General features: G+C 49.3%; 1 protein-coding gene across 1 annotated transcript in view; it reads right to left on the bottom strand.

The window, feature by feature from the left end:
* MEGF6 (multiple EGF like domains 6) overlaps window positions 1-27530 on the bottom strand; it is an 86003-nt gene that overhangs the window by 31530 nt on the left and 26943 nt on the right. The window contains exons 4-10 of the mRNA XM_026085441.1: window positions 18550-18672; window positions 7997-8122; window positions 6045-6167; window positions 5500-5622; window positions 3197-3334; window positions 1354-1479; window positions 215-337 (exon numbers count right to left, since the gene is read on the bottom strand). Coding sequence (XP_025941226.1) covers window positions 215-337; window positions 1354-1479; window positions 3197-3334; window positions 5500-5622; window positions 6045-6167; window positions 7997-8122; window positions 18550-18672 — 882 coding nt within the window. The remainder of the gene's footprint in view (window positions 1-214; window positions 338-1353; window positions 1480-3196; window positions 3335-5499; window positions 5623-6044; window positions 6168-7996; window positions 8123-18549; window positions 18673-27530) is intronic.

The raw sequence follows: 27530 nt of genomic DNA, 5'->3' as shown, positions 1-27530 counted from the left end.
GTGAGTCGTTTCAGCTGCTCATGTTAATAAGTGCTGTGAAAAGATGGAAAAGGTTCTGTGTAGGGCTAACGAGTCCAGCGTAAGTTGGTTCTGGCTCCTCTATGCTTTCTCTGGATTCTGTGCAGTGAAGAGTTTGTAAGTGAAGAACAGGCAAGAGAAAGCATGCAGGTAACCTAATGGTTTACCTGTGTCATAACACAGAGGTTCCACTTACAAATGCAGCTCCTTCGGTCCTCATCCAGTTTGTATCCAATCTGGCAGCCACACTGGAAAGACCCTATCTGGTTCTGACATGTATGTTCACATCCACCGTTATTTGAAGAACACTCGTCCGTATCTAAAAAAACATGCAATATCTCTGTGTAATGGAAGAATGTCCTCTGTACAAGGCAGAGGCTCCAGGTGTGTGTATGTCTACAGATCAACAAGCATTTGGGCTGGAAGTAGTAAGGCTTCTTTCTTCCAAACAGATGTGAATTTTGTGTTGAGGGAATGAGCCAGGTGTGAATTCTGTTCTCACCATGCCTCAGAACAGCTTTGCCTGTGTGGCCGAGGTATTTGTCTAATCTGTAGGTTGACGGCATCCTCTCTGGTATGTGAAGCCATTTGACTCTAGAAATTGAGTTGAGACTACGCAGGTGATTCAGGGAGCCATAAGTTTCAAAACGCTGTGGGCTAAGTCAGCCCACACCTGCCACTAGCAGTGTAGAGGCAGGTGGATGCACTTGATTTTTCACCTCTTGTGAAATGTTATTGGAGAGCTTTGCTAGTGAGAACAAGTCATTAGAAGGAAATAAAAGCCCCAAATCTTTCCTATTAAGAAAGTTAATCAACAGAGGGCTGATAGGGAAGCTGACATGAGCTGGGAGAAACTGGAAGAAATGCCTGGCTGTTTACAGCCAGGTGGGAAAACTTAATGTCCTCTTTCTTTAGAGCTTGCATTAGTCACTACTACCTTTCCAGTTGTATTTTATACAGACATTTATATTTGTCTATACCTCTTCAGTGGTGCAAATTACTGGCAATAGTGACCTCTGACATTCAACAGAAAATTAGTTCTGTGAATTGCTAATGGAGACAGACTGGACACCTGGACTAAGTCACTTTGAGACATCCCGATTTGGATTCACATGGTGTTTAAAAGTCCTGTTGTTACTCTTTAGTTGTATTGGGCTAATGTATGGGTTAGAACAGCTGAGCTGTCTTAACACTTAAACTCAGGAGATTTACAAAATATGGAAAAACATAATTAGAGGAACTTGGACTGTGTCTGTCCCTCTTGTGGTGCTGCAATGCTGAGGATTGCAGTATTCCCATTTTACTTTGGGAGTTCAGCTAGATATTTCTGCTTACCATCACACCCACAACCATCTGTGTTGAGCCTGTATCCAGCATAGCAAGCACACTCATAGCCTCCAGGATAGTTGTAACAATCCTGCAGACAACAGGAGTGAGAACTGCTGTCGCATTCATTGATATCTAAATAAAAAACAAAGGGCACTGGATAGTAAAACACATCTAGCTTTGCAGCAGTGACAGTATTTGTTAAACTTGCTTTGCAACTAGCTCTAGTAAGTTCTTCCTAGTCTGACTTTCAAATACAACCTGCCAGGCACTAATCACAAATTTGAGATTTCATGGCTAAACAGGCTTTGTCAGCTTGGGGTGGGGGGGGAAGCAATGAAAAGGTTTTCAAAAGGGCAATTTCACCTCCCTCACCCAATTAGCACTGAGCTAGTATTCTTACGCGGTCCATCAGAGCATTCACTCCGAGCGGATGCTCTGACTGACGGACCTACGCAATCCTGGGAAAGCAGGGTGCACCTACAGCTTTCAATTTTGAGCCCTTTATCTTTATGAGACTGTCTGCTCGCCATTARGCAGACTTACCGCAGCGCCTGTGTACTAGAGGGGCTTGTGACACAGCCCGCTGCCACCACCAGACGAGCCTGGGCTGAGCAGGTCTCCGGCAGGGAAAGGCACATAGCAGCGCTACAGGGCTGCAGGAAGTTTACTGGGCGTTGTAGTAAGCAAAGGCATAATGGGTTGCTTTTTCGGAGCGAACTTCAGTTCAGTCCTGGTCTCTCTTGCTCTTGTATCGTGACGGGCTGTGGAGACGGCTCCTACTGCTCGCTCAGAACCAGCGAGGAAAGCAAACTTCGCATGGTTTTCCCCTTCCTCTTAGGGGACAGGAAACGGCCCCACCTCTGCAYAAGCAACTGCTGGCGCCTGCGGCAGCCCCCTAAGCAGCCTATCTGTTCCCATAGGTGTCCTGGGGAGACGTGCTCCCTGGAAACTGCAGAAGGAAGGCGGTACTGAGCAAAGAAACAAATCTGAGAATCATCTCCTGAGTCATGGGATCGCTACTCGGAAACACGCAAGTACTGCTATGAGTCACCAAACACTCTTACCCCTTGTTAGCAGCTTCACGCTTGCAGGCTCATAGAAGAGAGTCTTTCAGTAGAAATACCTCAGTAGGCTGCTTGAGGCATAGACCCTCTGACTAAGCTGCGGGCGGAGGGCACCAGGGTTTCTTTGTTTGGGACTATCTGAAGGACCAAAGCATCCACCCAGCCTTGCTGTATACCATAGCCCTGACATGGATGCAGGAAATGTCTGGCTAGTGAGCACTGCAGTGAGCTTCTGACTAGGTTAGTGGCTGCAAGAGACGCGGTCCTGCAATATAAAGTGCATACATAACTTGATAGTGCTTACAGAGTTCAAGGTGCATTTCGCTCTCATCCTCTCCGTTCATACATATATAACCAGGTGGGGCTGAATTACACCTTGCTTGCAGCTAGTGACTCATCCACATCACTCATTTACTCATAATTACTCTGCTGCTCCCTTTGAGATAACAAGCAAGATGGTACATCTTAGGCATCATCCCTTCTAGATGCAGCTTTATAGGTATCTGAGATGCAAGTCTCTACATCTGCCAACACCTTAGCTCAATTTTAGCAGGAAAAACTGATTAATTCTGTGATCAACATTACCTGTCCAAGTAGGTCGTGAGCAGAGGTTTGAGGCCCRCTCAAAGTAGTGCACTATCTCATCCTTTTACTTTACATCTGTTTCTGGCCTTGTTAATCTGTATGTGGTGTGTGTATATATATAGCAGCTAGCACATAGGGATCCTCCTCAAACTTGAACTGTATTTGTAAAAACAAGAAATGTAGCTTCTCCCTTTCCTTACCAGTACATGTCTTCTGGTCCTCTTCAAGCTGGTAGCCAAAGTTGCAGGTACAGGCTGGGCCAGAGCTGGTGTGATGGCATGTATGGGAACAGCCACCATTATTGGCTTCACAGCTGTTCACAATCTCCATTTCTATCCCTGGAAAATGCACACCGGTTAGGCTCCCGTAGCGTTTACTGCACTGCTGTACCCACTGTGCCAGGGCCAGGCCTGTCTTCCTTGGAGCTGTGCTCCAGCAGGCACCTGCACAGGAGTTCCCAGCTAAGCTCCTTGCACATCCTTTCCTGAGGAAAGGAATGATTTAGAGCGGGGAAAGGACAAAAATAGTTTTGCGGAGGCCACTGCTCGGCTATGAAGTGATGTATAAAAATAAACCAATGGACCCCAGGCAACACCACATGTAGCCTTCTAGGGACAGACTTGTGGAGCGGGCTCTGGACAATCTGAGATGAACCAGGCAGCAGGCAGACAAAACCGCTTCCCTTGCTGACTGCCGATTCCTGACAAGCTGCGGTACATACTGCCAACCAAAAGCTGGCTTGACCCTCCYAGGTTCAGGGCTGTTCTGATGCCAGCTAGAACTGGAAGCAGCAGAATACAGTTAACTACAAAAACATCCAGATGCCTACAGCTAGGAGAGTTAGTTACCGACATGTCAAAAATGTTAGATGCAAGCATCAACAGCAGCCATATATCTTCTTAGTTTGGCAAAGGTTATGCACACTTTAGTTAATTAAGCTCCCTTAAACTAAAAGGAACTTGTACCATGGAGCTTTGACTCAGGCCTGAAACTCAGAAAACCAGCTTCTGCCTTCAAGAACTTTTGGGGGTTTTTAGTACCTTCAAACCCAAGGAGGGTGAGAGAAGGGGAGCTTGATGCTCTCAAATGCATCTCTGCAGGTCAAAACCAAAAGCTGTGCCGTGGTGGAAAGTCATCTTCCAGACTTCACAATATGAATATATTCCCTCTTTCATCTTTCCCCTTTCTTACTAGTGCAAGATCAGCTAGTTTTGCATAAAAGAAATGTGCTAAAAGGGGTGTGGGGGAACCCCATACAAAAAGGCTACTTAAATTAATTCTAATGCTGGCACTAAAGCAGAGCTGTTGCTGATGGTTATGGCAATGAGTCACGATCCTTTCCCTTCCGAAGGAGCCGTGTCAGAACATGAGGGAGGCTTGTACTTCCACCACCCCTGCTGTCTCAAGCGACTCTCCAGGGCTAGCATCTCCTGCCCTGGCAAACCTGGCAAACCAAGACCTGAGTGGCAATAAAACTACTCAGCTTTTTAAGTTACCTGTGGCCCAGGTAGCTGAAGGGTAATCTCCCCTGCTGGGATAGTCACAGTGCTAGGTGAGGAGGTAGCTAGGAGGATTTACTGGGAATAGACTTGGCTCCCTCATCTAATGTCCTGCAAGCCCAGCTGGCTTTCTTGCATCTTCATCCAACAACTGAAAGGAAATGTGCTCTTGCACATGAAAGTGATAAGCTATGGGATTTGTCACRAACTTGCAGTGTGAAATAAACCCTGCTGCTAGGAAGAAAGCTGCGTGCAATGCTTAGGCTCTTAAATAGCATGTCCTCGGTCCAGTCTTTCACATTACTCATTYTGATGCTTTTTAAGGTCAGTTTGTGGTCTGTGAAGCCTTATTCCTATTTCTCCAAAAAGCACCATGCCCCTGGCACACTCGCAGGGAGAGCTGCAGGGCTGGAACATCGTTGCTTGCAGTACTACTAATTACTAACATTGGGAGCGCCAAGGTAGCTCTCATCTCTAATGGATGAGAGTGGTAAGTGCTGATAGCTTCACTTCGGACCATCCCTGCTGATGTATATTAGCTGAACAAAGATTGTGTGGAGGATCTGGCTAATAAGCCAGATGTAAGACTGTTTATTTCCTTTCCTGATGGGAATAGATGTGATTGCACCATTAGCTCAATTCCTTCAGTTGCAGATCTGCAGCTGATTGAATTCATCCAAAGAAGTCCCCAAGAGCCAAACTTGGCCTACTGCTTTCAAATGTTTTCAAATAACTTGCTGTAAGCACTGAAAGTAGCTTCGTGGTTATCTTTCAAGATCAGACAAAAGTTTTTATTCTTGGTAGGAGAATAAACAGCTCCAAACGTGCTTGTGAAATTACCCACGAAGATTGTGTAACTCTAATGCAACAATTCACAGAAGAGAGCGGCTAAACGCTTGCCGGCTGCAGGGATCACCTGACTGTCTACTCTCCTTTCTTTAAGATGCAGAAGCAAAGCCACCTCCCTTCCCCGCCTGAGCGTGAGGTCTGCCTGCAGTACTCACGGTAGCACTGCTTGCCATCTGCCCCCAGCTCGTAGCCGGGGTTGCAGGTACACTTAAAGGAGCCCCGAGTGTTGAGACACTGATGTGCGCACATGGCTAGTCCAGKCAGGCATTCATTCACATCTGAAAGAGAAATGGAGAATTAATAAGAGAACAAGCGGGTTGTGCTGCAAACTCCTTCAAAGCAGCCATTGTTACTATATATCTTTCTTCAAGTCTTTCACCAGCTTCTTGCACCCTAACTTCACTGGTGCCAGGACCGTACTTGCTCACCAACAAAGAAACAAAGTTAGGCGTTTAGAATTCTAAAGCTTCCTGGAAAATCYGATCAGATGAAACTCCAACTTTTGTTCCAGATAACTCAAGCAGGGCTCTTGGACAGATTTCAGTGAATCAACTGAATGTTTTCGTGCCACCCTTCCGGTGAGACTTAGGCATCACTCTGTTAAATTTATAAATTCTTACATTTACTAAGACCGAGCGCTACTTTACAGAAGGAGAAATAGCAGCTTTTCCCCGTGGATGCTTTGCTGCAGGGAACTTACCTTCACAGGCCTTATTGTCAGCTGCCAGCCTGTAACCGGGGTGGCATTCGCAGTGTGCCGTTCCAYGACGGTTGTGGCACTGGTGCATGCAGCCTCCGTTCCTGTCGGCGCACGGGTTCCTCACTAGAGTGAAGCGGAAGAGGCAGCCTTATTTCATGCTGTTCCTATCTCTTATTGGCATTTTACTTATGGGAGAACAAACATCAAGCAGTTATGGAAAGCTAAAAAATTGCAAATCATTCTCCAGTATGACACTACTCTGCTACTGTTCTCTGTACAAAGCAGCTTAGACACTAGTCTCAGAYGTCAATCTTGGTGAATCTTGAGCTCTTAAGAACAATCTCATGCTGCTGGTGGAAGGGGCAGGGGGGAGAAAAAAATCCCACAAAGTTTAGATATGGTTGCTGTACTGCCRCTTCCTCAGATTCCTACAGCCATAAACATAATCCTCCAGCAAACTGAGCACTGGAAAAGATTGAATGTGGCAATACGCTACAGAAGAGGGTAAAACTATTACTGATACCATGTGGCTGTGCAATGGCTGTGAATTTACTAGGTGAAAATGCATAAACGATCTTAAAACAGTTAAGGGAATTTTTYTTTTAAATTGTAAACAGCAGCACAGATTACATGCGTTCCCTGCTCAAAGACCTCCTGGCCAAGAACCTTTCCTGTGAGTGCCTTAAGTGCCAACTACGAGATCACTTTGTAACTGAGATGACCCAAAGGTACTTCTGCAGGTGGTCTCCTCTGGCAGCCATTGAAGAGGTCACAGGCATACCATATGGTGTGTTAGGAAGTGAAAAAGAACCACTTTTTCTAGCTGAAAGCACAGGAATAGGTACATATTAAATATAAAATAGTATATACTATATATACTAATAATTACTATATTATATATATTTTATATATTTAAGTCAAGACATCGGTGATTGATGGCATGCATAGGAGCAGCTTTAATTCATTTGAATACTCAGATTTCTAGTATAATGCCCCATGCAGGTAGAAGGATGTACATGGTGTGAGATTCTGGAAAAGGAAGGGCATAAGCTGAGTAAAACCYTTCCAACAGAAGCCTGGTAWGGGCATGTCCCTCCACAGAGATTATGGAGCAAGTACCAGGCAAAYTCATTTCAGGTGCTTCTATCGAGAGGTCTGCTGATTTYGGACCTGCTCYRGGATGTAGACAGATGCTACAAGACCATACTGACTGCTGAATTTTTAACATTCCAGATGTTCCTTTTCCCTTAGCAACTTCACAGCAAAAGACTTCCCTCCTTTCTCCTCTTGAATGCCAACTGCTCTGAATGAGAAGATTAAGCTTCTGCTCTTGCAGCCTCTCTCCCTCCTGCAGCAGGGAGCAGGTCAGCCAGAAAGCTGTCTGCAAGCAGAGGGGGGAGATCCTGTTCCACTGAGACACGCTGCTGTTCCTTTACTTTCTCAGAAGCGCATGCCCTGATAAAAATTTCATTTTTGTTGGCTGGGCTCCCTCTGCTCTTCCCTGACTTTCAGAATAATCTGCAGAATATGTCCCTGACATAATGACATGCGGAACTGGCACCAGTTTTTACTAGAGAGAAACACCCCGGTCTGACTGGCTTGACATCTGAGCGTGCGAGCACAGAGCACCCACAGTTTTTGGTCTTAACACTATTATTAACCACTTAATTCTTTCTCTCCTCTTCTGAGAAGACAGGACCTCGGTTCTGAAACTGGCATGGGCCATGATTACCCCTGCAATACTCTAATTATTGGAATGTAGCAAGAAAAAAGTTAGGGGCTTTATCCCACCTTATTAACGGCAGGCAGTGCAGCTCATGCAATATTGCCCGTAGAGATGCTGCAAGTGGACTGCTCCCTACGCCCCCAACTCTCGCTCGCCCCCGCTGAGAAAAGCGGCCAGAACAGTGCTCTGAACTCCCAGCTTCCTCTAAGCGCTCGCGAAGACTCACAGGCGCAGCGTTTGCCGTCTTCCCTCAGCTGGTAGTTGGGCCGGCACTGGCACTGATGTTGYGTTGGGGTCACCTGCACGCAGACGTGTTCGCAGCCCCCGTTGTTCACGGAGCAAGTGTTCACAGCTACAAGGCAAAGACGAAGCTTTCACCAGAGAAATGCTGGGTCAATTGAATGAGTATTTGCAAAGGACCAGGGCAAGTCGCACGCGTTTACACACACTTACAAAGAGATCACACTAACAGCGGTCTTAAATGGGGCCTATTCAACCTGCACTGAAAAGAGAAATTCATGGTAGATCTTTACACTGTGATGAATGAAAGCGAGCTGCTATTGCAGAAATCGCTTCTGTATGCAGCGCCCAAGAGAGGCTGCCTTGCACTCTGCTAGAAAAACACCTCGCGCCCCGTCCTTTGAAAACGAGACCTGCTCACCAGCGTCAGGYAGCAGCCTGAAATCGCTCCTCGCTGCAAGAGCAGCCCCGTATGGCTTCCAGCAGCTCTCCTGGGGGACACGCCAGGATGTCTCCGGCTTGGGTTATGTAATCCAGAGTTAAATTCAGAAACACCATGGGAGGGAAGCTAACAAAGGCACGTTTTTGTAGTAAATATTAATCTTCCCTAACGGGTGCCAAAGTCGGAGGGCAGAGTTCTTGCTTGTTTATTCACTGCTTGTTTTTTTGCTGAGATTCTTGTAATTTTGTCCAAGGATAAGTCATTGCAGATGCAATGGCACAGCCAGTTCAGCTTAATGATTACCGCTCAGAGAGAATGGCACTGGGGTGAATTCAGACTTTCTTGTAATGGGAGAATTAAGTTTCTGGCTTCAGGCCATGTAAAAACACCCTCATCACGCACGGCTAGGCCAGGCGGGCGCCAGCAGTTCTTCTCGGCCCACTGAAGGACACGCGTTTTAAGACACACTCTGCCTCTCCGCGCTTAGAGCTGGTCTGACAACTTCTAATTCAGAGCGTTGAGCAAGGGATTTCTACATAAAAATTAACGGACACACGTAGTCATTCACACTGCAAGCAACCGATGCCATAAGCCAGAGTCATCTAGCTGCTCTCTTGTTAGCTGAGCCAGCGTTCACAGAGCGAGACGCTGGCAGCAAATACGATTCTGGAGCAAGCGCAGGCAGACGGGGGCTCGAGAGCGCCGAGCTGCGTTCCCGGCCGCGCCATGGCGTGTCTGTGCGGCCCTGCACAAGTCGCTTGCTGAGGCTCTTCCTGCCCGAACATTTCTAAGCAAGCAGAAAACAAAAGGTTTTTTGCCTGGGCTACAACTGAAAACAGATCTTATGACCAAGGATGAGGACTACCTCATCTTTAAAAGCTGTTTTTTTACTGCTGTTAACTATCCTTAAACAGTGGTCTTTCTTTTCCTCCTGTTCCTATAACCTGGGATTTCCCTGCAGAGCAAGCAACAACGGCGTGATGTCTTGCTGGAGATGCGTGTGCCTTGCAACCTGCAGCGGGCAGAGCTTGCCGCCTTATTTTATATTAGGAGGCAGCTACCCAGGAGCACTAACTTTTTGTTATATCCAGGAGAAATCTGAGCCAGAAAACAGAACAGGGAAAAACTTTCTGGCCAGGGAGTCGCAAACTCTTGCAGATACGCTACCTTAGGGCAAATACACGCTTTCAAGTTGTTGCAAGTCTCCTCTCGGACTACAACGTCCCTCCTGGAGCAGCCTTTAATTGGTGAGCGTCTCAAACGGGGACCTCTCCAAAGAGGAGCGTCCCTTACAAGACCTGAGGAACAGGGCTTCAAAGCCTGTCCTCTCTTGGAGGACGCAAACGTGCAGGGAGCGGTACACCGCGCACCAGAGCCGTGCGGGTGCAACGCAGCCCAAAGCCCGCCACGGGCCGGAACGCAAACACGGACGCGGCTGCCATCAACAGAGGGGGGTGACAAGTTGTGGCCTCAAGTACTTCTGACCTGTTCTTCAGACTTCAGGCGAGACTAACGTGCTGGCTATGCGGAATCTTATAAGGAAGCTAAAAATATCTCTAAGGAAAACCATCTTTCTACAATCTGACACTCCTCAGGTGATCACAGTCCTCAACAAGCTCGTGAGTTTTGCTAACCAGGCGAGCCTGGGAAGCGTACGCTAATAAAAGCCTCCTGCTTTGAGGGCCAAAGAAGCACCCCCAGAAAAAACCAAGCACGCAGCTGATGACAGATTAAATGAAACGTCAGTCTCTGCCTTTTGTTACTTTTGGTCAAGTGCACTCGGCTTTTAATCTGTGCTATCAAAAATCACCTCTGAGCTTGGATTTATATAGCAGGAAGACAGATTTTTCAGGCTTGCTCAGTGCCTTTCATTTACCTTCCTAACTGTTTCTTCTGTACCTTAGAGCCAACTATATAATTTACAGAGCATTTTCTGTAGATAAAGTACTGAAAGGACCTTGATTAAGCCTCTCTTACTCATATATTAGTGAAAACCAAATATTCTTCACTGCAGTTATGCCAACATTTGGCACAGCGTACAGAAGAAAGGGCACAACAATATACTCACTTTTTGCTGCAAACAATTCCTCTGGAAAAAGAAAAAACCTGCGTTGACTCAGAGCTCAGCAGTTCTCGGATTCAGAACATTTAAACAAAGTTTGTTCCCTCTGTATACCGCTAATTAGCCAAACAACCTTTTGGGGAACGAAAAAGGCTTAATTGGGTCCAAGTGTTGCCATATACAGCAATGCATGCAGCTGGAGCAAGAGCTATCGGTTTGTGTTAGTTTTGCTGACACTGTTTCCATTAATCTATTTGGAAGGAAACAACAGAAGTTCTTGACGTTACTGAAAAGTTGTAAATCAGAGTTGCATTACTTGAGCTTTAGCAGAGATGGGTGGTCACTTAAAATACCCTGATATATTAAAGTGTTTAATAACATATATTCAAAACCATCCATAATTAATATGGTTGTACTTCTTAGGAGTTTTTATTTACTTACTTATTTTAAAACGACAATAAAACAATGCTAAAGCCTGCCAAAACGTTCCTTCATATGGGAAAAATACCGGGCCAAAGTTTAACAAACCAGCGCATCTTACATCTAAAAAAAACCCCCCAGTCTGCGGTTATTCACATGAAGCTGCAGTTTAAATAACCGCCCTCCTCATATACCTCCAGTTTTCAAAGTAGAAAAATCTAAAGCCCAAGTTCCTCTCAGTACAATAATCCAAGCACCCGGAGGAAGCAGAAAGAAATCCTTTCAGGCTGAATGCAGCAGGCTGCCCGAAAGCCCCTTTGAAAGGATTGTTTCTACAGTTGAGATCAAAATTCATCACTGGGCTCCGCTTAGTCGCACCTTGAGGCGTCCCCATGGGCCACGTGGCAGCTGTGTAATTCTGGATTTCTGCAATGGCAAAACCTTTCCCTTAAAAGACGGAGGGAACTTTGGGCGCCCTCCACCTCTGCCACATGGCAACACTGGGCCATCGCAAGCAACTTGCCTTGGCTATGAACACCTACTAAAAGGCCAAGCATTGCTGTTCCAGCAAGTTCGCCTTGTCTGAGGTCTTTCAGGGCGATCAAGAGCCAGAACGGCTTACTGCAGACCTTAATGAAAGCAGCCTGTGGGTCACTACGAGAAGGTGAAAGGTGCAGCAGTGAGAACGTAAGGGTCTTGCAGAGCATTTTGTTTCCTCTTGTGCTTTTTTTATCTCCCCAAAATATAGTTTATTTGTTGGCAAATTTTCTTTTAAAGACTAATAAATAAGCCCGTGTGAGCCTCACGGTCTTGCAACTGCACGTGATGGCTGAGGCCCTCACGTTCTGCTTGTCTCTACCACAGCGGGAACGTTCCACACCGCTCGCAGTAATAGGAACCAGAAGTCCTTCTCTGCCAAGAGCCTCGTGTACAGGGCAAAGGCAGCCGCATCACCAGCTCCGCCGCGCTTGCGCGCTYAGGCGCACACACACGATGAAAAGAGCAAAGCAGTAACATCCCACAGCATTCAGCGCAGAACCACCCACAACTCATCGACTAGCAGGGGTGCTCGCGAAGCACATCATAAGTTTCACTAAGATATGGTCTAATTCACTTTAAGAATCAGGAATAATAAGACAAGCCCAACAAAACTTATGTTAAAATTGCTTTGGGTGTCTTTCCGTCCAAGCCAGGGCCTTCTAATYCTGGGTCTCCTTAGCTGGCTTCTCCCAGAGTAACAGCCAGGCGACCTCACTGCTGGCCTTGTTTTAACTATTGCTCCTTTTTCTCTGTTTACAGAACCTCTCTAAAAATATTTCCGTTCCCAGATGCTTTTCCTAGCTTAACTTTTCTGCGACAACATTGCCAAATCCAGCGTCATCCTGTACATCACATGGATTTTTGTAATTAAAGTTCAGACAGATTTTCCACAGATGATATTTCATCGTCTGCAAGACAGACATTACTTCTAGCCCCTCCGTGTCTAAAGGGAACGCAGTGCTGCTGAAAGACGCTGGACCCTAGAATCTGATCTTCTCGGGCCCACGAAACAGATAAAAAGAATGGACAATGTCACTACTGTTTGCACAGGGGAAGCAGGTCCGCAAAGCAGCAGTCCAACACGAGAGCGGATTTAACAGTTGAGCAAGCGGCGCTATGCACCCCGTCGCTGACCGCCGTAAACTCGTGAGAGCCGAACTCGCTGCCCCCCCCAGTCACGCTGCAGCGCTCCCGGGAAACAGCAGGAGCCGCRAGACGTGCACCCTTCCCAGCCGGGAGGCACTCGCTCTCCTCTCTGTCGGCAGCTTCAGGTCGTCCCCGCGCCTCTTCCTAGGCTTCCCCCAAACGCTCCTAAGAAGCTGGTTCAGCAGAAGCCGAAGGTGCACCCATGCTTAGCTGCTTGGGGAGCTTGGAACTCAATCCACGCACCACACTGAGGACAATACTTGACTCAGTTTGACTCAGACTCCTCCACTCTAACTTCTCCTCTTTCCTGTCCATATCATCTTTTTTCCAGATCCAAGTAACTGGCCATCAGAAGCAGTGAGCTAATTCTTTAAAAACACATGTAACCAGATACCACCAGAATTCAGCAGGAAATTCACTTTTTGTGGCTTCATACAAAACCATCGGTTCTAAGAAATGCTTGYGAGTAACATGCCACTGGACAAAGAAATGGTCAAATTTTCTAAAATGTGTAAGTTGTCTGTATAATACAGGCAAATGAAAGATCTCTAAGAAAGACATACGTACACACAATTACCCTTCTGAGTATGTAGTTTAAGCATGCACAAACCTTTATGGCATAGTCCTTCTGTTCACTACATAAATCACTGGTATATTTGCGATTTCTTCATGTGAAACACTTGATATAAATAGGGATGCACCATGTAATCCCAGACTGATTTATTCTAACCTCAGACAATTTCCAGAAACATGTTGTGTGTTAATTCAGACCATCTCTCTTCTCTGCAGGCCAACAAAAGCAATTGGCTCAGATTAAATTCTTTGCTTTGGATTGGAGTCCACCCCCCCTCTGAAAGAGTGGAGAAGGACCTGAAGATGTCAGCCTCCTGACCATGTGTTTCTCATAGACGGAGAGGTAATTTCAGGACGTCCAATGACTCTTTTTTTGGTTTCATTTCACTTCCAATAGAAACGTCTGTGTTCTTTTTTTCCTCCCCTTCTGTATTAAAGTCATCAGTGACTTGCTATATTTGAACTGCAAAAACAGACGCTATAAAAGAATCTCACCCAGTTGAGCTGCGGATTACCCAAAGCATCAACAACGGTCAAGATTCCCCACGAGACAGATACAGAACAGGATCTACGAAGGTGGCTTTAGGCCATTTCTGTACCCTTCTGCCTGACAGCTGTCAAAGTGGGTCCAGGCGCAAGTTAACCCTAGAGAGCTGCCTCGGCCTCTTTGGACGCTTAGCGGCACCTCTGGGTTGTGGCCCACGGCAYGCTCCCGACAGCCTTGCCTTTATCCCAGCGTTGAGGTCTGGATGTAAATTTGCCCTTGGCTGGAAGCTTTTACTTCTGTCCTTGTGCCGCAGGAATCGCCGTGAGCCTTGKGGAGCCTTCGCTCCCCTGCACGCGACGGACAGGGAGCCGAGAGCCACCTGTGATTGCAGCAAGGGAAGCTACCTCGAGGCGCGAGCGCGAGGCGAGGCCAGAAATCTGCTCTCCTTGACAACCACTGATTCTTCAGGCAATGTCAAAGACCGTCTTAGAGCCCCCTGTGAGACTGTGCGCAGAGGCAAACCGAGGTTATGCTGCAAAGAGTGTCTGTTTGAAAAGCTGTACTAACACCCTGGAAGAAAAACGCTTTAAATGGCAAAATATTTCTTCCAACCCTACCAAATGCAAGTGCTAATATAAGACAGCTATTTATACTGAACTGCAATACTCTTTACGATAGATTGCCTTCAAAGGTGCCTAAATAACTTCTTTTGAAAAGTTTTGCTCATTTGTCGGTGTGTTGTACCTTGCTCTGTCATCTGCAACACTAAGCACAAAGGTGTAAATAACTATAAGGGAGCAGAACCATCGAAAGAAAGTAGCAAAATTTTTTATCTGTTTACCAGTTCTTTAACATCTTCAAGAATAAAATAAGCTTTGAATTTCCATCACAAGCTTGGTATAAGAGTCCAGCCAAAGGACAGAAGGGGAATCATCATCTTGATTCCATCCGCCTTAAAACGTGAGCTCCYCAGTAAGTTTTGTGCCTCCAGGGTTAACAGCCCGACAGCCTCCCCCAGCGCAGTTCTGGAGACGGCACATGCTTTAGGCAGAACTACTGACTAACCGAAGCCCTAGTGGGTTTTGTGGTGATCGGAAAACATTTAAAGAATTAGATCCACGGTTTTACAGATCTTAACTAGAAAATTCATGCCAACAGCCTTTTTCTTTCTCCGAAATGCTTTCTGGCACTGCATTACGGTTCACTGGGGTTGCCAACAGCTTCCTAAAGCTAATATCCGTGCGTGACCCCAGCTCTAAACTGCAGAACGCCTCGCTACCCTGGCTCGGGMCACCAGCAGCGACTGTTCTTGTTTCTAAGGGCAGAGCCGTGCTGGAGCAGAAGGGAATGACAGAGTCTCGATATACCTAATTCTCTTTCTTTATTCCTATCTATCTGATTCAAATTATTTAGTGGCTTTTTTTTTTTTTCTCTCTTAGCTGCAATGAATCTTACCTTTGCAGCAACTTGGAAGACATCCCAAACTGAAGGGAACCACGGAGCGCGTATCAGTTGCCCTAACGCCACAGAACCACACAGGGAAAAAGGTCTCGGCGAAGCGACTTCAGTGGCTGGACCTTCACAGCCGTGCAGCAACACGGTTCGGATCCTCCTGCTCCAGGATCACAAGCTCTTACTAACTCAACTAGGAGAAAACGCCCTGCAGCGACTAGGCCGTACCGAGGCTGAGGTCTGCTTCCTTGCGACAGGGATCACGGGTCCAGACRAACACATGCCTACCTCCGAGCAGACCCGCGTTACGCTACAAACCCGGTCACTGGCGTGCAGCCAAACAAGGCTCCTCACGGCTATCAACCAACGCGACGATAACCGCGAAGCAGTTCTTCACCGGGAAGAAGTCCGATTGCCTATTTTACCCACAGAGAAGCCGTCGCGCCGCCCTTCTGCGCGGCCCTTAACCGAGCTCCGCGTCGCTGAAGGGCTCGTCCGCTCCCGGGAAGGTTTTGTCACCCGCACCCCAAACGCCTGCCGCTCGCCGCTTTGCCTCGGCAGCCGGCCTCCCTTCTGCCGCTGCGTTGCAGCTCAGGCCTTAAGCTCAACGTTTAGCCGAGAGAAAATCCCTCCTTCCTCCCAAGCAGCGCTGCGAAAGAGCTGCTGAAACGCGAATTTGAAGCGTAAACCGAGGTTACTGCTGCAGGGAGGCCTCTCGCCTCTGCCCGCTCGCTGCCCGCTGCCCCTTGATAGGTACGCTCCCCGGTACGCTCGTCAGGAACGCCGGCTTAACAAAAAACMTGTGATTTCACAGATCGAGCCAGAGCAAAGCCTCCGGCTCTGCAGTGTAAATATTTATGCAGACTGAGCACTCAAGGAATGAACCACTTCCTTGTACTTGCGAAAAAACACCAGACAGAGCACACGTCCCGGGGCCGGGGATGATGATTATTAGAAGTGACCCACGGCACGGCACGGCACGGCACGGCACGGCACCCGGCCCCAGCGCTTGCGCTCCCCTCTCGTGCGCGTGGCACCAGGCCGAGCGGCAGCGAAGGGCACGAGCAGCAAACCGCCGCGCGGCTCCCAGGGCAAAGCAGCGGCACGAATAACCCTGCGGTGGAAGGACCTTCTCCTTGGCCTCCCCAGTTTCACGGGACGAGGAGCTTCCTTAGCTGTTCCTTGGGGGTTCGGCGGTTTTTAAAGGCACGCGCGGTGCGCGTTTCCAGGACCGAGAACGCTGCAGCTCCAAGCACCTCTCGCTGCCGGGCAGCCAGCGGCCGGAGGGGAGCCAGCCGCCGGGCTCCGGCGCCAAGAAAAGCGCCAGCCAGGACCGGGAGGGCGCGAAGCTGGCCGTCAGCCAGCCCGCATCAAACGAACAGCGGCATCCGTCCCGCGCGGGCGCCGACRGCACGAGCCCCCTTGCGCCCGCGAGCGACCGGAGGCAGCCGGAAACACCACGCCAAGGCTTCACGGGGCAGTAACCTCTGCCGCCGGGCTCCGGTCTGAGCTCTGGCAAGAGAAAATGCGTTTACTTCCACCCCTCTGCACAACTAACTGATTTAATAGGCTATTACGGAGCTATAACAAAGGCATTAAATATATATATATATATATATATATATATACACACACACACACACACACACACACATAAATAAATATATATACATACATACATATGCACATGTATACTTCTGCCACCAAAGTGTCAAGGACAAAAGCCACCAGTCCTGAAGTGGGAAAGCAAGAGCTTTTTAGGTCTGCTCTGCTGTTATTTGAGAAACAGTATTGGAGAATTATCTAGCGAGAGTTTTCGCTCGCTCTGCCTGCGCTGCATTCGCTTTCCAGCGTACTTTGTCGATCACAGGGGTGCAGCACCGCTGAACTAACAGCAGATTGTGCCAGCACCAGCCCCCAGAGATTCAGGAAACTGCCTGAATTACTCCCATATTAGATCAGATTTCGTGAACAGAGACCCCTTAATTTTGGCAGATGAATGCCAACGCTGTGCACGTGATGGGAAAGGCTCGCTCAGAAGTTAATGCGAAGCAGGTTTGCAGCACTCAGAGCAAGGAACWCTAAGCAGGAAACTCTCGCCTGCATAGAACTGACTCGCTCCCCATTAGAAATATTCTGCGTAACATCTTCATATCGGCAGATATGCCTGAAGTACAAAAGCAAAGAATGAAGCTGCAGRAACTAAATGGAAATTTCTTTTAAACAAAAGACTCCTCCATACAATCTTCCCTTTTGCACTTTCTTGGGAAATTCTGTCACATTCTGAGGCCGATTCTGTTGAGAAGGCCAAAGCTTCCCAACGGCTGCGTCTTTCCCTCAGTTTGTCTATTCTTTTATCCCATGAGTCAGAGGCAACGGAAGCACTGTACCATGGTGGGCGCAGCTGCAGAAAGGTGTGCTGGTTGCACCGTCCCGGGCACGGCGGGTACCGCCTCCTTAGATTGCTGCTTTGCTGCTCACATCACCGCTCCCAGCTGGTACACACATGCTCGGACGTTCATTTTTAGCAAACTGCGGAATGTGACTATATTCTGATAAAAKCCAGTAAATGGCCTTTGAAATCCCACCACCCAGGAATTCTTTCCACTTGTATGAATATATCCCTCGAAAAATGTGTCAAATAACACTGCAGGGGAGAAGCGGTTTAGTAACAGCAGCAGCAGAGGCGGTGGATGCTGGAAGGCAGACATCAAGCTCCACCCCAGGGCCTCTGCGCCACTAGTCCGGGGAGGGAAGGCAAAAATATTTCAAGAAATTGACCCAGAAATGAACTACAGGGCAGACCTGGCATCTGAATTATAATGTCTGGATAGGCACCATCCAAGTGGACACATGACCGAAATCTCYGGGAAGAGCTTTCCAGGATTACTGTGGCCATAACTCCACACATAGTCATGCTTATTTTCACTTATATAGCGCGGCTAACGCCTGCCATGCACACGTGGCAAATTAGTTCAGGTAGAAATGAAGACCGACCTGAACCTTGGCTTCCAGGAAAAATCTATTGTGGGCGTCCCTTTGGAAAATGCCCTGTCTGATGCACCCTGTGGCAGAAGCAGAAACACCAAAGCCCTGTGAGCTGAAAGCTGCCTTTCCCGAACCAGAATAATCATCATCTGAGGAGCTACAAGCAAGGCCAAGCTGTACATTTGCACACTGAAGAACAGCAAACATTACATGGACCAAGTAATAGAAATACGTTAAGAACGACTCCCAGGCTCCCGAGAGACGAGGGAACAGGCGACCCATCACCGTCCTCTCAGCTTCCCTACCCCGGGAAGGACGTGAGCAGGTAAGCCAAAGGAAGCCAGTCCGGGCACAGTGCTGCTCACCTCCGGGTATGAGGAGGGCTGCGAAGGATCACAGATTCCCAAGAAATCTGAAACTTTGACTTACGGATGCAGGTCCTGCTGTCGGTGTGCAGGCGGAAGCCCGGCTTGCACGCACAGTAATAGGACCCAAGGGTGTTCACGCATCTGTGCTGGCAGCCCCCATTGTGAACTTGGCACTCATCGACATCTACAAAAGAAAGGCGAAGAGGGGACAAAAGTCAGGGAAGTGGGCATGACAGCATCCCAAGTCAGTGTTATCTACCCTCCTCTGACTGACTCCAGATTTGAGGACGAATGCAGAAGGAAGGAGCCTACCATCTCGTCATGTTTAATCACTCAAGCTGTTACGAAATCCCGAGGACAAGCATGCAATCAGGAAAAAAAAAATGCATCTTATTTGTCGGACAGTGCAAACCCTCCTTCATCTTGTCCACTTTGCAATGGTCGCTTTTTGCCAGATGGACGCATAACACCACATTACCAGGGTGCGCAGAGTAGAGACCGATTGAGAAGACTGCTGAAATATCTTCCAAGAGGCATTTGCTCAAAGACTACAGCCTTATTAATGTTTTACACTTTCTTACTCTGCTGAAAACAGGCTGGGCTATTACATCCATTACTTAAATACGTACATTAATTGTGAGAGTAAACAGCCAACATTACAGACTGAAGTGAAGGAGAATGACATAAAGCAGCAAGTTTTTAACCCCTAGATGCCATGGCAGCAGACGTTCAGATTCTGCTGAGCCAAACTCATCTTCTTGTAGCATAAAAACTGGCTTCCCCTGAGCTTGGCAATGCACCAAAGGCGAAAACCTTCTGCTTCTCTGCAGCAACAGTAAAGTCCAGCTCACTAATACCTGCCCTGAAAGCCTGACATGAGCGTGCAGGTTTGCTAACTTCAGGCTGTTTTGCCCACACATGCAGTGTCACACAAGTGACTCTGGCACACACACACAATTACACGTTCAGTTCTGGAAGTACAAACCATTAGTGGGGTTAAACACAAGTGGGATGCTCTGTGTGTYCCGCACTAACACTCCCCCTCCTCCAGTCTTCGTGGCCAAATGAAGAACCGAAGAAATGGTGTTTATATATGAGGTGTAAAATGAATTGACATGCTTCAGGATGAAAGACTGTATATACATTTCAATGTTTCACTCTCATGTTTCTCACCCCACTGTTTCCCAAAGCACTCAACACCTTTCACACCGTACATGCCTGGAACTCACCTCACCTGCTGCTGAAATGCAGCCAGACCTGGGATGGCAGGTGATAAGCTGCTCAGTATTGCTATGCACCATTAAAGATGAGAAAGAAAAACCACATAAGCCCTGGAGAAAGGTATTGCAATGGATCAACTGTATAATTAACAAAGATATTTGTTTATAATGATTGGATATTTAAGAACATGACCAAGTCCAACTTGACCCCAAAATACAAAAATTCAAATAAAAGCTGCGAGCATCTTAAATGGGAACTTTCTAATCTTCTCTTTCCAGTTCTGTGTAGTTCCATGACCTTCACACCAAAACAAGCCTGGGAAAACTGAGGCAGTGGTTCCTACAAAAAGAAGAAATCCATTTGATCACTACTGCTTTGCATGTCCATTTCTATTGCTAAAACTAGACGCCTTTGAACACAAGACAGTCTCTGTGCAGAATACTCGTCTGCCAAACGCCGAGCAATCCATCCAGAGTTGCAGTGGGAACTAGCCCATGATTTCTTGGTAAAACACCCTATCACATTTAATTATCAAAGCTCCAAAACCAGAGGTAGACAGTATATTGTGTTACAGAAAGAGGGATTCATTCCTGTTTCACAGACCTTAAATTGACTTTAAATACTAGAAGTAACATTCCAGAACTGGAAAGAAATATAAAAATCTCCTCGCTTCAGCGTGGYGGTACCAAGGAAAGGCCCAAAGCTGCCCAGGGTCAGAAGAAGAGCTAAGTCCCCAAGCGGCAGGAGAGCCGGAGCAGCGCCAAGCAGCCCACGGAGCCCCGCGGCGCGGAACGACTCGCGCGCTGCGGCGCTCGCTGGAAACCCGCCAGGGCCCTCCAGCGGAGGGGAGCTGGGCCGCGCTTCTTCACGCCCGGAACCCAGCAGAGCTGCAGCGATGCCTACGGAGACACGCCGGGGGGTCTACAGACGGCTCTGAGGAGTCGTCTGGTGACGCGCAGAGCAGGTACAGAGCGGGCCGCGTTCAGCCCCAGGACATCATCGGTCTCAGCCACATCGAACAGTAAAGGCCATCGAACCGCTGACCCCCACCCGTCCGGGCACAGCGCACGATAAACCACCGCGCTGGTAGGGTTCATCATTGGCAAAAGCGTGCGCACGCGGGAACGCGTTTCGGCGAGGGCTCCGCACACCGAGTCTCTCTAGGACGCACGGAAGAGGGCAGGAGGACGAGGAACATCACAGAACAGCACCGGMAGAAAGAAAGCGCTTGAGGAACGAGCAAACAGTTACTCTGAATGACTGYTATTCCCAGAAAATCACAATAGGATATTCTGAGTAAAGCTGTTCTGGAATTTTCTGACAGACCAATTTTTCCATTGGAAAATGCCACTTTAAAGAAAATCACTGTTCTTTTTCCAAAAAGCAACACTGGAATTTCTGTTCTGCAGGAAATACTATCCTTYCATTTTGTTGTGGACCAACATTCTCTATTTTGAATTAGATCAAGAACAAAAAAACTGGGGTTTGGGAAGATTTTATATAGAACAACAATTTTATTGAGTCTGAATTTAAATGACTGCTCTAGTGCTTCCCTTCAAGTCTAATCTAAAACCGTAGAGATTTCACGGTCAGCAAAAGCTAGCGGTGTGCTGAATAAACTCCTCTCTTACTTTCATTACTCCCAAGCTGTAATTATATCTCTCCTCTCTAAATCTCTCCTCTTCCGCCTTTGCATTTGCCACGCTAAATCTTTGCAAACAGACACAGCTGTCCCCAGGCTCCCACCTCTCTCTCCGCCTTCCCACCTTTGCCTTGGGAAGGGGCCAGTCCCTCCCCGCAGACCTGTCTCTGGTTCAGCCGCAGAAATGCACACCGCCGCTGCCGCCGCCGCCGCATACTCCTCACGTCACCCATCGCGTCCCCTTCTTCCTTCTGGAGTCTCCCTTATCTGCTTCTGCAGTGACAGAGACGTTTTGGACACACGCCACACGACTGTGCGACAAATCCTTCGTACCCCTGACGGGAGGGCGATGACGTTAGCCCTAAGAAGTCTCAGGTTTGTGTCTTTTTATCTGCACACTCATACGGAAGCACAGGGAAAAGAGACGTGTTCCGGGCTGACGTTCCGCCTGCTAGAGGGCGGCTGCCAAGGACGAAGAACGTGCATTTTCTGACGGGGACCGGTTGCTCTTGGTCCTCGGACCGTGGAGTCTCGAACCGCAGCGGCTGCAGGCTCGTGAACGCTCACGGCACGGGACAGCGGAGAGGTGCTCTCACAGCTCGGTGCAACAGCAGCACGTTTCCTATTTTCCCCCGCGCGGGCAGGGGGACAGACACCGTCAGAAACAAAGACACAAAAACATTAGCAGAGAGAACCGAGGAGAGACGGGAGGCCTTGGGCCGCACACGGGCTGAAAAATGGGACTTGGACTATCGGGTAGGGGAACTCCCCTGCCGCTTCATTCCGGCAAACAGGACTTCACGGCACTATCTATCATCTCCAAGGAGCCGGGTTCATCAGAGGCAGAGGGGATGCTCTCAGCAGCTTCTGCTCCTAACAGAAACGATCCGTCAGACCTCAAGCTCTGCCCAGCTGCTGGGGCCAACGAACGGGGGTGATGCTGTAATCCAATTTAGGGAAGACAAAAAGAAGGGGAGGGTGTGAGGAGATGGCTGTGGTTAAGTGCACTCTTGACCATGTGCGGGTCTTTCATGAAGAAATCCTACGATTTATCTCAAACAAGAACTCTGTGTCAGAGAGGTCCGGAGGAAAGAAAGTAAGTGGCAACAGCAGCTCTGGAAATTACTAAATACTTTGTACAGAGGCAGTTTATCTATCTCCTCTGAAAGGCTGAGGAGGAGGAGATGAATCCCAGCTGTAAGCACCGGCAGTAGATATGCTCCTACGGTTTGCTCTATCTGGCTAAATAGCAAGTGCCAGGTTGTAATCCCTGCGGCAATTAGCCTGGATTACAGAGCAGGGCTGCAGGGAAAAGGTTAATTAGAATCCATCAAGATGAGCACATGTGGGATTCAGCTCCTTTATCTTTTCAGTACCAGTTTGTTAAAGCCAGCTCAGCAATATCAAGAAACGATGAGACTGAAAGGAGACAGAATCGACAAGGCAGCACGCCGGACCACTAGAACAGGCCGCTAGCGGTTAGAGGAGCACAGCATTCAAAGCGTCTCGCTGCGACAGCCCCTCACCTAGAGCTCCACCACCTAGAAGCCCAGGGCACAGAACGGTGCCGATGATATCTGTTAGAGGGGGGGGAGCAAAAAACCCAAACAGGCACTATTATTTCCTCGCTTGGTTGTATTGTATAGTCCCCAGCACAAATAAACCACAGACGTCAGAGGCCCTGTTATTCCACGCACCCATTCGAGAACAGGCAGAAAGGACTCTGCAATGGCAAGGTCCAGCAGTGCCAGAGCAATGYCTTATCCCTCTTTGCTAACTCCGAAACCTTCCCCTCCTCCAGGACARCGGTGAGGCAGAATGGTAACTGCCTCAGGCTGGCCTTGGCTTGAAACCCAATGATTCATGTGAGTAAAGAAGAAAAGAAGTTTTAGATGGTCAAAATGTCTCCACAGCCTCAGTCTTCATCTTGTTTTAAAGCAGCCACATGAGAAAGCCTTCCAAAGATCATAAAGAGCTCAACAGAGTTATTCTGGGCTGGCTTTCCTTCCACTGCAGGCTTTTCTAGACAGATGCATGGTCTCTTTAGCTCTGATCTTCATGTGCTACCCGTGCTCTCCTCAACAACAGCAGAAGTTTCCAAGGACCCTTCAGGAACAGAYGCATGGATTTCACCATAATCCAATAAAATGAAAACATATCAGGGCGCTCTTTTGCTTCGGAGTCACTTGGTTTGTCCTTAGCTCACCCTTGTTTTTCCTTCGAGCAAGTTGGGAGAGTCGCCCAGCTCTCATTTGTGAGCCCTGCTCACATGTCAGCCTCCTGACGGTGCTGATAATTAAGTATTACTCAGAACAGAACAGAGGTGCACGTAATGCCGAGCAGGCTGCCTGCTCGTGACTTGCTGCTACGCTCATCCTCTCAGACCTCTTTTCCCAGCTCGATTTCACCCCACTCGTTTCTGTATGGTGTCATTTTGAATAGAAAACATAACTGTACGTGGACACGTCAGCTTAGTCCTGCACTGTGCCAAGGAAGTTAACAGCACAACGGCAAAGGGAGCCGCACACCTGGTATACCCTGCCAGAAAAGAGAAGCAAGATGGTTACCTCAGTCAGCCTTCACCCCTCCACCTAGTGATTTTGTCAAAGGTACCATTCAGAGGAAAGGTGTTTCATGCCGCAACACGTCAAAAACTCAGTTATTTCTTACAGATGTGAAGAGAGAAGGATATTTTCTGGTTTTGTTGGTTTTGGGCGGGCTTGAAGACTGTGGTGGGTTGGGTTGGGTTGGGTTTATTTTGTAATCTGCACCTATTTCTTTGTAAACTATATACGAAGATTAAGCACGCCTTCCTGGAAGAAAGGAATACTCAGCTTAGCTAACAGATTCTGTCCTGCAAACGGCTGGGCATTTTAGTGACCCTTTTCTCAAGATGAAAAAAGGCTCCTGCGAAAGAGGACTTAGCGATTACACATTTTTCAGGAGATATGTTACTTTCTTTTATTCCAGGTTGGGAGAACTTTATCCTGAGAAGAACAGCCAAAAGGCTGGGGTCAAGGGCTTTCTGCTTTTCCAGTTGTCTGCTTTAAAAAAAGATTCTTTTCTCACATTAGAAAAATACCTCTGTCCTCACAAGAAAATCAGGATAGACCCACCAACGTGGATGGAGCCATGTATCTGTGGAACTGAGGTAAGCAGAATCAGGATCAGGGGAATTATGCAGCAGAAAAGTGAAGGCTGGAAGTTTATATTCCAGGGCAAAGTTTGACCTCAGGAGCTTGTCTTGGAGAAACTGCATGAGCTAATGGAGAGGATGGAGACATCAAATGTGATCTGAGTTTGAGACAAACATCTGGTCTATAAATAGCAAAAGAGCACTCACCCCTTTCCAAAGGTCTGTCACATCTCACAAATATACCAGTATCATCACCTTTATAATCAACTGCTTGGGGCCTTTACTTGTTAGGATTATCTTCTGATGAAATAATGCGTTCCTTGATATCTACATTACTCACAAACATCCAAAGTCTCTGGTGGAACATGGACTTTACATATTCTCCATTATTTCCTGAATTTGCAGACAACCTCAGTCCTTATCGCCTGATAAGTAAGTCAGCTGAACACACAACGAGGAAGAAATGGGAGTGTGTGCACTCACAGAATTTACACCTGACACACAGTCGCCCATCTGCCATCACACACAAGCCAGCGCACACAAAAACGTTCAGCAAAAGATAATGGAAACTGGTAAAAAAATATTTACTGTCTCATTGCAGTGCCTTACCCAGTACAGCAGAAAAAGCAAGTCCCATGAAAATCCACTGAAAGGAAACCTGCTGATGACAGGGGAGAACGGGGCATTTCGCTCCTTACTGGCAGGTAAGGGAAATGGAAACATGGAAGTTGATCTCTTTCCTTCTGGTAACCGGTTCTGATCTTTTTTACCTTCCGTGCTTTAATCTCCGTCTGCTATTAGCGGACGCAGTCTGCTAATGCTTTTGATATCCAGGCACAGAACAGCTGATAAAACGCTGTGCTACCGCAGCAGAAGGTTCTGAGCGTATGCCACCAGAGCGTGAAAGGACTCCATCGCCTGCACCTTGCGGGCGGGAAGCTCCGGTTGGCCAAGAACTACCCGCGGAGCAACAGGCTTGAGAATTTGTTTCTAACAGACGCTAGCAACCCTGAACGTTTCAGCGCAGAGAGGAGATCTGCGAGATCGCAGAACGCGGTCCCCTTCACTGCGCGCACCAGCTCTAGTCCACGTGCTGCCTCGTTCCTGCTTCTAGTCTCCGCTGTCGGAGGATTTCCCTTCACCTCAGATGACACAGAGCAACACAGCGCTATCCTTCGCGAGGCTCCGCTACACGTACTCGCGCAGCTCAGACAAACTCACATAATCTCTGCGAGAAAGCCAGACTTTTTTCCGTGATAAAAGAGTATCATCCTCTTTCATTTATTGCCCTGCACCAGGGTGAGACCCTTTGAACGTGGGAAAAAAACAACTCAACATACCCTAATAAAATATACACAGTTATTCTTAAAATGCATATTGCACAGCCGCTACCTTGCCATCACGTTAAGCGAGGTCACGTAGCTGCACGGCGACGGCTGGAAAGAAGCAGCGCTGCAGCTCAGCCCCCTCCGCCGAGCGGGGCTTTTCAGAAAGACAGACAGATGGATAAATCCGCCGAAGGCAGCCTGTGCCTGGAACAACCCGAGGGACCGTTCGCGCGCGCAGGCGGGCGCCCGGCGAGGTCCCGGCTCGTGCCCTTAGGCGCCGCCAGCCCGGGACGCCCCCCGGACGCCCCCCCGGACGCCCCCCCGCGCACACCCGCGCACACCCGCGTACCTGGCCTCCTCGCCGCGAGCCCCCCGTAGCAGGGGTAGCAGCTGCTCCAGAGGTAGCGGTAGTGGCTGCCGCCGGCGCCCGGGACGCCCAAGCAGCCGAAGCAGCACAGCAGCAGCATCCAGAGGCGCCTCTGCCCCTGCCCCATGGCGCGAGCCCACGCGGAGGCGGCGGGAGGCGACACGCGGGGCGGCAGCTGCGGCGCCGCAGGAGCCCGCGCAGAGCGGGGCGCGCAGAGCGGGGCTGCGCGGGGCTGCGCGGGGCTGCGCGGGCCGGAGCCGGAGCCGGGAGCCGCCGCCCCCTGCAGGTAACGGCCAAGCCCCGGGAGCCGCCGCCGCCGCCGCCGCCGCCCGCAGCGCTCGCTGCTCCCCCCCCTCGCGCTGCCTTTTCACTGCCCGACGGCAAAGCCCGCGCGTGACATCGCGCTCCTCCGGAAAGCCACACACAAGCTGGGAGAAGCCCAAAAATGCGCTGGCTCCCAGCCGCCGGGCATTACTGCAGCCGGGGGCCGCGCCGAGCCGCGCGCCTGCAATCGGCCGCGTTAGCGAGAAGAAGGAGAGCGAGCGAGCGAGCGGGCCGGGCCGGGAGGGGAGGGGGCTTCGCACGAGCACCGCGTTTCGGCAGGGCCGCCTCGGCCGCCGCCGGTCACGGCGCAGCGAAGCTCCCGGCGAGCCAAACGCGAGCGTACCAGAGCAGCGGCGGGCAGCCGGTCCCCCGCAGGAGCCGCCTTGCCGGCAGCCGCTCCCCCAGGGAAGGAGCTGTCGCAAGCGAAGGGCCTGCTGCTGCGTCGGCCTGCCCACGCTCTGGAAACCCGGCCACAACCCAAGCAGAACCTTCCTGATAAAATAACACGTTCATATTTGCCAACATGCGCCTGAGGTTCTGCCAGGCTCCGGGAAGGAGCCTTCCCTCCCGTCCGTCGGGGCTGGTGGAAGCTGCCCTCGCTGGCCACCTGCTCCCCAGCGTGCACGTGCTGCCGGAGGGGACCGAGAGCCCCCGGCGCCGGTCCCGCACCCGTCTGCAGCGGCTGGGCTGGGCGAGCGCAGCCCGGCGCAGGCCAAAGCGCAGCGGCGGCAGGGAAGCGTGTGCAGGGCCGCGGGAAGGGAAACTCCGTCGCCCCTGCGCAGCCCGTCTCCAGCTGGCGCCGGCTGTGAGCGGACAGTCTGGGTTGGAACACCAGTCTGTGTTCACAGAGCAGTAAAATCAAGCTCCTCCAAGACAAAGCAGGAGCCCTGCGAGCCCGTAGCGGATAGCCAGGAGAGAGCTCCGCTTGCCCCATCCCATCCGAAACGAGCAGCCCCTTTCCCTGGGGACTGCCGAGCGGCGGGCTGCTGCCGTCTCGCACCAGATCGGTGATACTTCTCCTGGG

Source organism: Apteryx rowi, unplaced genomic scaffold (genome assembly GCF_003343035.1).
Source record: "Apteryx rowi isolate R43461 unplaced genomic scaffold, aptRow1 scaffold_67, whole genome shotgun sequence".
NCBI classification, from domain to species: Eukaryota; Metazoa; Chordata; class Aves; order Apterygiformes; family Apterygidae; genus Apteryx; species Apteryx rowi.
Note: the sequence above shows the minus strand (reverse complement) of the source record. Positions and strands in the feature narration are given on the sequence as shown.